Here is a 12,049-nt window from a genome sequence, read left to right on the forward strand (position 1 = left end):
CAAGTATGTCTTTAGTTGATAAAGTGAGTTCTTTTAAATTATAGTATAGATTAAAAAAAAAAAAAACGAAATAACGATGATAAGTGGCATTTTTTTTAATTCACTACTTCTAATTTCTAAGGGCCTAATATTTTTCATTTCTATCTGATTAACCATCAACCTACCTTGTTGAATTGCTAACTTGCTCAAGCTACTTTTCTGTTGGTTTCTTAGTTAACTTCCCTTGACATTTCCACACAAGAGAAAAGTAATGCAACGCAACTAGTAGGTTCTACATTAATTCAAATCTCATTACTATTCATGTATATATATGGTCACAATTCAGAAGACCAAATTTTGTGAATGTAGTTTGCTAATAAATCCAAACTTAGTAAGTGACACGTACTCCTTGGTATCTCAGAATCTCACCAATGAGCTCACCCTTCCCAGAACCCACGTACCTTCCGCAGATCTCACCATCCCTAATGAACAAGAACGTCGGCACCTCCACCACCTCCATGTCCTTGAGGAACTGCAGACAGCTGTCGTTCTCATCGCCGTTCATTCTCGCAAACACCACCGTATCCTCCATCCTCTTCGACAGCTTAACCACCGTCGGATACACCTTCACGCACGGCCCACAATGCTTGAGCCCCACGTCAAGCACAATCAGCTTATGGTCAACCTTGTGATCTTGAATCAACTTCTCAACGTCCTCTCGGTTATGTAACTGCACCACCGCCGAATGGCTGTCGCCGTAATATAACACATCTCCGACAAGCTGGTTGCCGTCTATGCCTTCCTCCTCGTGAATCTTCTCCATGCTCTTGTAGAAGCTGAAGTGCGGAACCTTCTCGATCTTTTCTCTCCTGCATAGCTCCCTGGTCTTCTCGTTTTCGTCTCCCATCACCAGTAAGAACTCCACGTCGCCACACGTGCGGCTGAGATCAACCATGAAGGGGTACATTTTCTTGCTCTCGGAGCTGTGGCTGGTGGCGAATTCGACCACCACAAGCTTGTTCTTTGCCGATTGAAGCGCTTCATCGAATTCCGCTATGCTGTGGACTCGTACTACTCTCTCATCGCTCCCCACTTTCTTAGTGCCCGGGGCGGCCGTGGCCTTTGTGGTGAAGTTGAAGCGGGCTTGTTTGGCTTCTAGTTTTGTTGCTAGAGGTTTGAGTTTGGTGACTGAGGATAAGAAGGACCGGTGGTGGTAAAGAGAGCTGGCTTTGGGGATTGAAGATAGAGATAAAGGTGGTTTGGCTACGAAATTTGTGATGGTCGCCATTGATCTGAAGCTAAGAGGGAACTTGAAGCTATGAGTGTAGAGAGAAGTACAGTGGAGAGTGGTATGAGGAAGCATTGAGAATTATCTTGAAATCTGCAGTGGCTAAAGTCCACAGCCACTCGTTTTGCTTGTGGTTCATGTCATGATTGTCATCCATTGACATAAAAATATGTGGTATCTTTGGGGGTATATTGGGATATTTTTATAGTATATTCAGTTTCATCTCCTCTTTACATCACGCAAAGCCCATAATATCAGTTCAAGTTCGCGTTAGCCCAAAACACACGTTTAATATCTACAAAAACATGTGGGCTTCTTTTTGTACAGAAAAGCCGAATGAATTTGTTGAAAATTCAACAAAAGACCTGATATTTTCTCCATGAGTTGCATTCACAGAAAGCAAGTAGGATTCTTGTCCTACACAGAAATTGTAAGTTTTGGTTTATTGGCAGGGCTGGATTGTGATTGATCAAAAGAAGACCACCTTTAGCAAGGTCTACTTCAAAATTTAATTAGAGTTGAAAAATTCTTCTATGGACCGACGGTGTAAATTAACCAGCAGATTTCAGCTGTTAATATTTTATAAATGTTCAAGTAAAACCCTAATTTGTGTTTAGCTCAAACTCTAGGTTACTTGACCTAGTGGTAATAGGGTTTAATTAAAAGAATCTAGAGATTATCTTTCCTTGTATGATTCAGACTCTATGTATTGTAATCCTCTATATATAGAGGCCCCTATTATCAATGAGAATACACAGCGATTTTATCTCAACTTCTGATTCCCTAAAACACGTTATCAGCACGGGCCCTAACCCTAGCTTTAGAAACCAAAACCTCAGAAATTGATCAAGCTTCACCAGATTAGCCTTGCCTGCGCTACTACTGCCCCCGCGTCGCAACTCAACGCTAATCCTACCAGATTAGCCTCGCTGCCCCTACAGCGCCTGCAAGCATTGCTTGCCTTCTGCCCTCGCACGACACCACGACCCCGCGAAACCAGCGTCAACGCGACCCCGCGACACCGCGACGCTAGCAACTCCGTGACATCCGCGACCCCGCGACACCGCGACGCTAGCAACTTTGTGACATCTGCGACCCCGCGACACCACGACCCCGCAACCCCTCGACACCGCCTACAGAGCACCGCATCAATAGCTCTGCTATTCTAAGAGGTAAACTTTTCTAAAAATTCTCATTTTTGAAGTTTTCATTCTTTTCTTCTTTTTCTTGGGGACTTGCAACCTCCCTTCTTCTACCCCCCATTTCTTCTTCATAGGGGGGAGACCAAAAAACATAACTGTGGGGGTTCGTGCTCACTCCAAGCTTGGAGCTTGTAGAGTCCTCCAAACTTAGAGTTTGTTGAGAAGAAAACGATCGACCACATACATCGTTGTTTCGATCTAATCCAAAACCCCTATTGGACACAGACTTTCTTGGAAGCGACTACGCTCAGAAAATCCCTAATTTCTTGGAAGCGACTACGCTCAAAAATTTAATAGTTTTTCGTGGTAACTTTTTTCGCTCCGAAACTAACCATAATCTTGTGTTGTTTTTCAGGATGAGTAACCTGAACAAGTTGAACTTTGTTCCACTGGAGACAACTGGCGCAGGATACCATAGGTGGGTCCGAGATGTGCGTCAACATCTTAAGGCTGATGGACTTCTGGGAGCCATCCAAGAGCCTAGTCAGAACGTGCTCTCCGTTGAGCAAGCTACTGCTATTGAAGCAAAACACGCTAAAGCCATCATTCTCATGACAAGGCACATGAATGACGGTCTCCAAAGTGAATACCTCAATGAGGAGGACCCAAGAAAGCTATGGGTTGAACTTGAGCAGCGACTTGGCAACGTTCGTGACTCCCTGCTTCCTGATTTAGAAGTGCGATGGCATAGCCTCCGCTTTTGTGATTTCAAGTCTGTACTTGATTATAACTCGGAAGCCCTTCGTATCAAGTCTCTGATGGAGTTTTGTGGCCAAGCCATAACTGATACGATGTTGATCGAGAAGACTCTCTCTACCTTCCCCGTCTCTGCCCTGATGATTTCAAGGAATTATCGGATTGATGTGAATGCAGGACGTATCACAAGGTTTCATAAGCTCATTGGCGCCATGAACGTAGCTGAAAAGCACGACAATATTCTTGTGAAGAACTATAATGCTAGACCCGTGGGAACTAAGTCTATTCTGGAGTCTAACTATAGTTGCGCCCCCAAGGGAGGATGCAAGGAGCGAAACCCTAAGAGTAGGGACAATTCTGGACGTTCTGGTCCATATTCTCGCCCTAAAGAGAAAGGAAATCGCCTAGAAAGACGTGCACGGAACCGTGGAGGTCAACGTGTGAAGAGAGTGAGAGGCGGAGCCTCCGACCATGGTGGTAACGCCACCAAGAGCAATGGTCGTCCAAACAGCGCCCCAAAGGTGTCTCGATCAAGGGAGTCTGACCATAAAGATGTTTGTTTTCGATGTGGATCAACTGAACATTGGGCCAAAGCATGTAAAGCACCCCAGAATGTTGCAAACGCATACAAGATGTATCGTGAAGCAAGGAAAGCAAATTACATGGAACAAGAAGATCAAGATGGCGATCTCGATCTAAGGGTGGAAGACTACAAGGATCAAAACCCAGAAACTGGCGATTTTGATTAAGTCTTTTTATTTTCCAAGAGATGTAGGCAATTGCCATACTATTTTGTAGTAGATGCCAATGGTATTAGTCTTTCTTCAAAGTAGGCGTATTCAATGTAAGTGTGATGTCTAGGAAGGTTTTGAGATAAGTGGTACTTAAGCGAGCTTTGCTCCACCGACATCTCTCTACTCACCTGGTTACATTTACATTGGAATTACTTAAAGGAGTTAGATGACTACCATTATTTTGCATTAGCTAGTTTATTGGATTAGATTTTCTTTGGTCAAAGAAACAATGATGTAATTCCGTTTGGCTTATTAAAAGTTGAGTTCTTTTCTTTATGACTCCTTTTTAATTATGAGCTTTTCTTTTAGGAATGGATGAACTTCAATGTCTTGCGGATAGTGCGACTACGCACACCATTCTACGACATAGGCAATTATTCTTAGAGATGTTGCCTACATATTCCTCTGTGACTACGATGGCTGGGCCATCAGGTTTAGTTCAAGGACATGGAATGACCCAATTCCTATTGCCAAATGGCACCTTGATTAAAGTCACTGAAGCTCTCTACGCTCCTAAGGCAAATCAAAACTTATTGAGCTTCAAAGATATAAGAGCCAACGGATTCCATGCGGAAACGCATAATGAGAACGGAAAAGAGTTCCTTTGCATTACCTCTAATGATTGCGGACGAAAGCGCATCTTAGAGAAGCTTATGTGTCAATCTAGTGGACTTTATGTCACTATAATTCGACCTATTGAATCCAATCATGTCATAATAGAAGATCTTTTGGATTCAGACACATATTGGCTTTGGCATGACCGACTAGGACATCCTGGTCGTGATATGATGCTCCATATACTAAAGACCTCACACGGACATCCATTCTTCAGAGTGAGAAGAAGCAAGAATCAAAAATTGATTCCTGGACTTAGCAAGACCGCAACAATTGCAGCATCCGGCGCTGCAGCCGTCTTGGGGCGTCATAGGGGCACCAAAGTCCCATGTGATGACACCACCAAAGGCGCCAACCATGAGCATGATGCCATGGTTGTTCCTCCCAATGGCCATGACGCCATAATCACCAATTCACATGGCTCCAACGCCATGATAGGAGGTGTAGTCACACGTTTTACTTCTAATAGCGCTACAGACGCTCAGGCCCAACCAAAATCCTCACTGGTTGCTTCTAAGGCCCCTCGCTCATTTTGCAAAGCCTGTTCATTCGGAAAATTAGGATCGAGACCATCCTACGCAAATGATCCTAAAATACTCACTCCGTTCTTACAGAGAATCCAAGGGGATATCTGTGGACCAATTCAACCATCATGCGGACCTTTTAAATACTTTATGGTATTGGTTGATGCATCGACACGCTGGTCACATGTCGCGCTGTTGTCCACTCGAAATGCTGCTTATGCTAAACTCCTTGCCTAGATTATCCGTCTACGGGCTCACTACCCTAACCATCCAATTAAGTCAATTCGACTTGATAATGCTGGGGAGTTTACATCGAAAATGTTCGATGACTATTGCATGTCACTAGGGATTGATGTAGAGCATCCAGTTCCCCATGTTCATACCCAAAATGGTCTCGCAGAAGCCGCTATCAAACGACTACAGATGATAGCACAGACATTGGTTATGCGCACCAATCTCCCTGTTTCTGCTTAGGGATATGCAATATTGCATGCAACGACGCTAATTCGTCTACGACCCACTGCAACCCAATCTTACTCTGCGTTATAGCTAGTGACTGGGTACGAGCCTGATATCTCGCACTTACGCATTTTTGGGTGCGCCATTTATGTGCCTATTACGCCGCCACAGCGTACTAAGATAGGTCCACAACGACGAACGGGCATTTACGTTGGATATGAATCCCCAACCATCGTCCGTTATCTTGAACCCTTGACAGGCGATCTCTTTACTGCTATATTTGCGGATTGTCACTTTGATGAGACAATCTTCCCATCGTTAGGGGAAGATAAGAACACATACTTTCAACAGGAACGACAGGGATTGTCGTGGTCTGTCCCCACTATGTCTCATCTCGATCCCCGTACCGCACAGTCCGAACTTGAAGTGCGAAGAATAATCGAGCTCCAGAACGTAGCAGACACTCTGCTTGATGCGTTTTCTGATGTTGCCAAAGTGACGAGATCACACATACTTGCTGCAAACGTGTCTGCAAGGATTGATGTCCCGAATAATGGACATCACGCAACTCCTGTGACACCAGGAGATGGCGCCATTGCCCAGTATGACAATGATATGGCGTCTATGGCCGCAGGTCCCGCAAGGAAGCGCGGTAGACCAATTGGTTCGAAGGATACTCGCCCAAGAAAGAGAGCGAATGAGGCACAAACAAATCATTTGATCATCGATACTCAAAATCCGTCACATGAGAATGTTCCAGATTATGGTTATGTCCAAGAGACATCATTGGGGGACGCCTCAATGTCAGAACATATCCCTGATAAGGTAGAGATCTCTGTAAATTACACTAGTGTACATGGGACGTGGGAAAGAAACTCCATCATCATTGATGATGTATTCGCGTATTCAGTAGCGCTTGAGATTATTGAGACCGATGACATCGAACCACGCTCCGTTGATGAATGCCAACGTAGAGCTGACTGGCCAAAATGGAAAGATGCGATTCAGGCAGAACATGATTCTCTAGCGAAAAGAAAGGTATTTGGAAAAGTTGTACCAATATCACCCAACACCAAACCAGTTGGTCACAAATGGGTATTCGTTAGAAAACGTAATGAGAGAAACGAGATTGTAAGGTACAAAGCTCGCCTTGTGGCGCAAGGCTTCTCACAACGCCCTGGAATCGACTACGTGGAGACCTATTCTCCCTTAATGGATGTCATAACATTCCGCTACCTTGTCAGTTTGGTAGTTTCCGAAAAACTGAACATGCAGCTTATGGATGTGGTTACTGCGTATCTATATGGGGATCTAGATACAGAGATATATATGAAGATTCCAGATGGAATTCAGTTACCCAAATCAAGTGGCTCTGAACCACGGAGCGCGTTTGCTATAAAGTTGAAACGCTCACTATATGGATTGAAACAATCCAGACGGATGTGGTATAACCGTATAAGTCACTACTTGATTGGTAAGGGATATGTAAACAATGAACTATGCCCATGTGTGTTCATAAAAAGGACAAGTTCCGGATTTGCAATAGTAGCGGTTTATGTCGATGACATGAACATAATTGGCACCGTTAAAGAGTTAAGGGAAACCGCTGAACACTTGAAATCTGAGTTTGAGATGAAAGATCTTGGGAAGACACGGTTTTGCCTCAGTTTAGAACTTGAGCACCGTAGAGATGGTATCCTGATTCATCAATCAGCTTATACCCAAAAGATGCTTAGGCGTTTCAATACTGACAAGATTAAGCCTTCAAGCACCCCAATGGTTGTCCGTAGTCTTGGTCCAAAGAAGGATCCATTTCGTCCAAAAGATGACGATCAATAAGTGCTAGAGGCAGAAGTGCCCTACCTAAGTGCAATAGGCGCATTATTGTACTTAGCACAATGCACAAGACCGGACATCTCATTCGCTGTGAACTTGCTAGCTAGATATAGCTCTGCGCCAACACGACGCCATTGGACTGGTGTTAAAGATATCTTTCGATACCTAAGTGGTACGATCGATATAGGCTTGTTCTATCCCTACAGAGAGAAGATGGATTCGGACCCATCAAGTGTCAAGGACGCCATACATGGTAGACTGCGTCCCCTCTCCCCATCCCAAAACGATATAAGTGTTTTGGAAGGTTTTGCTGATGCTGGGTACCTCTCTGACCCACACAAAGGTCGCTCCCAAACTGGCTATGTATTCACCATGGGAAAGACCGCGATATCTTGGAGGTCTACAAAGCAGACCTTAGTCGCTACCTCTTCGAATCATGCAGAGATTATTGCTCTTCACGAAGCAGTTCGTGAATGTATATGGCTTCGATCCATAGTTACGCATGTTCGAAGCAATTGTGGTTTGAAGTCTACCACAGATGAGCCAACAAGCATTTATGAGGATAATGCTGCTTGCATTGAACAAATGAAGCATGGCTATATCAAAGGCGACAACACCAAGCATATATCGCCCAAATTCTTCTACAATCAGCAACAACAGAAGCTCCTCAAGATCAAAGTGAACCAGGTTCGATCTGAGGACAATGAGGCAGACTTGTTTACTAAGTCATTGCCCAAATCCACATTCGAGAAATATGTGGCAAGAATTGGCTTGCGAAAATTATCTGAACTCCCATGATCGTAGTCATCAGGGGGAGGCGCAGACATCAGGGGGAGATGTCTACATGTTCACCTCGAAACGTGAAGGGTGTGTTGTGCTCTTTTTCCCCTTCGACCGATGTTATTTTTGTCCCACTGGGTTTTTGTTACTCGGCAAGGTTTTTAACGAGGCAACGAGAGAGACACCGCGTTTGGGCAACACAAGAGGGAGTGTTCAAGTAAAACCCTAATCTGTGTTTAGCCCAAACTCTAGGTTACTTGACCTAGTGGTAATAGGGTTTAATTAGAAGAATCTAGAGATTATATTTCCTTGTATGATTCAGACTCTATGTATTGTAATCCTCTATATATAGAGGCCCCTATTATCAATGAGAATACACAGCGATTTTATCTCAACTTCTGATTCCCTAAAACAATAAACAATTTTTTTAAATAATTAAAAAAATAAACTTGATGTTATCTAGCCCTTCATTCTTATTAGTGCAAGTGTACATCAATGTACTAAATATTCTCTCATTAGAGTTGGGCCTGGATAAAACCTAGTGGATTTCCAAGCATACATATACTAGAGCACTTATCTAGGCATAGTATTTTCTCTATTTTTGTTATATTAGAGTGAATTGATCCCTTAAATTATCCACTGTCACTCATTATTTGGACTAACCTAACGAGCCTAAAAGCTAATCATCGTAGCCCTTCAATGAATATGTGACTGACTAGAAACAACAAGAGGTTTACTCGAAAAGTTAGTTCAAAGAAAAAATGAGTGTTTCCACATGGAGCAACACTAGTATTCATAGTCATATGGTATTCATAGCCATATCCATGAATGTATCACTTTCTAATGAATGCACTGGAAGAATTCAAGTCAAAAATATCTACAATATTTTCTTATTAAGAAAGTCTACAAAACTCCAAAGACACAAAAAATCTGAAATGGTTCCAAGGTGAAAATCAATCAGAAGGCATTATAATGATGTGACAAGTAGTGGATTTTAATTCAAATATATCATTTCATGCTTGACATGGGCACTCATCAATCAGAAAAGTGTAGATGCCCCTGCCAATTCAGTAATCACAATCTTTCAGGTCCTTTCACTTGACTCACTCATCAATACCCTTCCCAGTTCAGGAGAAGCCCGCATATTATTTTTCACCTGTAAGTCTATTATTTAGTTTTTTTTTCTTGCTCCATCAAACAAAGGTTCATTATAGTTCTTGGACTGCTGTGGCACCTGAAAGTCTACACATCAATCAGATTATTCAGATTAAATCTCAGATCTCTTGCCACCTACCCTAAAACTGGCATAACATATACGTAAATATTTAACATTACCTGTATAGCAAAAAAATTAGTTAATATGTTGCAAGTTACAGGGTGGCAGAGACATTAAAAAAAAAAAAAAACAGACATTTACAGATGGCGAACATCGAAACAGAGGAGTGGAGAACAAAGAAAGCAATCAGTGAGAGATCCAAACCCCAGTGGACGACACCATCTGTCGGCATGTTTCAAGGCCTTTGGCTAAAACCCACGCACAACATGACACACAAACTTAACAAACGCCAACACTTATTCATTTGGCGCCTTCTCACTTCCATCTCAAACTCAAACTAACTAACTCACAGGTAAGAACAAGACACAGTGATCGCTACCTAACCTCACATGGTGTATCACATGTTCTCACTTCCACTCATTATTCCCTACACCTTAGGTCCTTAACCCTAAGCCATTCATCGTAGCCGTTTATTTTTACGTTACATTACATTACATTGGCAGTGGAAGAGAACCGAACTTCTGCCCTACATTAATTCTACCTCAATTAGCCTAGCTTCCTGACGGGGATTACATCTTTGATCTTTCCTCTCTATTTGAACAAATGTGAACCGACCCCGAAGTTTTAAAAATTAGTCGCGGACGAAACTTCCGGACAGATTTGATTCTTTATGTTTTTTTCTGCTGTCTAGGAAACATGACATGCGATATCCACGATGCCAACAATTGTGACAAGCACCAAATGGGAAACACAATTCCAACTGTATCAAGATAATGGTCTCAGATCAATTATTAATAATTTACCAAAAGATAATGGTCTCAGATTAATTGTTAATAATTTAACAAAAGAAGACGGATTCCTTTTTTTTTTTTTTTATTTACCAAAAAGAGATAGATTCGAAACATGTGGTACAGATTAGATCGCGTCCAGATACATCACAGACACAAAACTACCAAAATATTACATTATTACTCCCAGAACATTAGAATGTGAAGAAAGCGAAGATCCTAATCACGAAATTCAAAAAGAAATACATGAGGGGCAATAAATTAGACGGTCAAAATAACAAAAAGAGAAAAGGAAAAAAAGAAAAAGAAAAAAAAGAGTCCACCGAAGACGATTAAAACCGAAAACAATAATAAAAAGGGACTAAAATAACAGGGGGTTGGACCGGTGACACCATCACAAGAAGATTATTCCGGCTTCCGGCAGAGGATCATATGCATCGGAGTGAAGATTCCGGTCTCTCCGCCTCTAGTCAAATAGTCAGCGGTGACAAACAGCATCTCGTGAACATCCACCGTTCCTTTTGGTGCAATTCCCAAGAAGGAGAGCACGGTAACTAGAATGTGGTTGCGCCAGTAGGCGATCCTGCCCATCTTCAACCTAGTCCACCACGGCTCGCTCGGCGGCTTTGCCAGATCCTTCTCCTTCACCACTTCAAACCCTACCTTCTTCGCCGCCTCGGCGATGTCCACGTGGGTCCTCAGCCCCGGCAAGGCGTCGCCTCTCTCGATCCCCTGAATCACCTCCCTGTGTTCCGCATCGTCACCGTTGTACTTGTCTGTCGTCACCCACTCGTACGAAACGTACAGCGCTCCAGGCTTCAGAACCCTGAAGATCTCGGCGTACACCTCCTCCAGCTTCGGCGCGTGGCACGTCGCCTCGATCGAGTACGCGCCGTCGAAGCTGTTCTCCGGGAACGGCATCTCCAGAAAGTTACCGCACACGACTTCGCAGAGGGAGTCGAGCCCGGCCTTCTTGTTGTGCAGACGCGCCCTCTTCACCTGGTACTCGTTGATTGTGATCCCCACGACGTTCGCGCGAGAGTGGGCTGCAATCGCGCGCATCGGCCCGCCAACGCCGCATCCGACGTCGAGGATTCGGTCTCCGGGTTTGACGTTAATGAGATCGACGGCCATCTCCTCGTGGAGGCGCGTGGCATCCTTGTGGGATTTTCCGGCGACCGAGGGGGAGAAGTGGAAGGACTGGCCCCAACCCCACTCGTAAATATCGGTGACAAGGTTGTAAAAGGTGTCGACGAAGTCCGGGACTTTCTCGGATTCTTCGATCTGTTTAGGGCGACGGAAGAAAGACCAGTACTGGTTGTAACTGTCTTGGACTTTTTCGGCAGAGATGGAGCCGCCGGAGAGATCTGCGGCCCGCTTGCCTTGTCGCTCGGCTGGGCCGAGAATGCAGACGAACCAGTAGAGCCCACCGGCAAGGAGAGCACCAGTACAGAAGAGGGTCAGAGAGTCCATTGGACTTTTCTTTGAGAGATGGAAGAGTTGAGTGGAGAAGAAGAGGGAGGGAATAAATGGAGTGGTAGTGGGAGAAGGAGAAATATAGTCCTCTAATAAAAATCCTGCTGGCTACTAATTGGGGTTTTATGTTTTATTTATTTATCACGCGCGTAGGTTTGTGCGTGATTCCGGGTGTCAAAAATTCAATTTGGATGAAGACAAAAGGCCTGCGCTCCAAAATACTCTTTCAGTTCACTCGTATAATTTTGAGTAGTATAAAGCAAAAAACAAAAAACCGTCCCTTGGGGAACATCCCATAAAAATAAAAAATAAAAAACTTTTACAAGAAACTCTTCC

General features: G+C 43.7%; 2 protein-coding genes across 2 annotated transcripts; both read right to left on the minus strand.

The window, feature by feature from the left end:
* Window positions 1–248: 248 nt before the first annotated feature.
* Window positions 249–1,408, minus strand: LOC133740385 (thioredoxin-like protein CDSP32, chloroplastic). The gene has a single exon (XM_062168336.1). It carries the CDS (start codon window positions 1,340–1,342, stop codon window positions 368–370), a length of 975 nt encoding a protein of 324 aa, XP_062024320.1. The 5' UTR covers window positions 1,343–1,408; the 3' UTR covers window positions 249–367.
* Window positions 1,409–10,389: 8,981 nt separating this feature from the next.
* LOC133738455 (24-methylenesterol C-methyltransferase 2) lies at window positions 10,390–11,809 on the minus strand. Its single transcript, XM_062166006.1, has one exon. It carries the CDS (start codon window positions 11,708–11,710, stop codon window positions 10,643–10,645), a length of 1,068 nt encoding a protein of 355 aa, XP_062021990.1. The 5' UTR covers window positions 11,711–11,809; the 3' UTR covers window positions 10,390–10,642.
* Window positions 11,810–12,049: the final 240 nt, after the last annotated feature.

This window comes from Rosa rugosa, chromosome 3 (assembly GCF_958449725.1).
Source record: "Rosa rugosa chromosome 3, drRosRugo1.1, whole genome shotgun sequence".
Lineage (NCBI taxonomy): Eukaryota > Viridiplantae > Streptophyta > Magnoliopsida > Rosales > Rosaceae > Rosa > Rosa rugosa.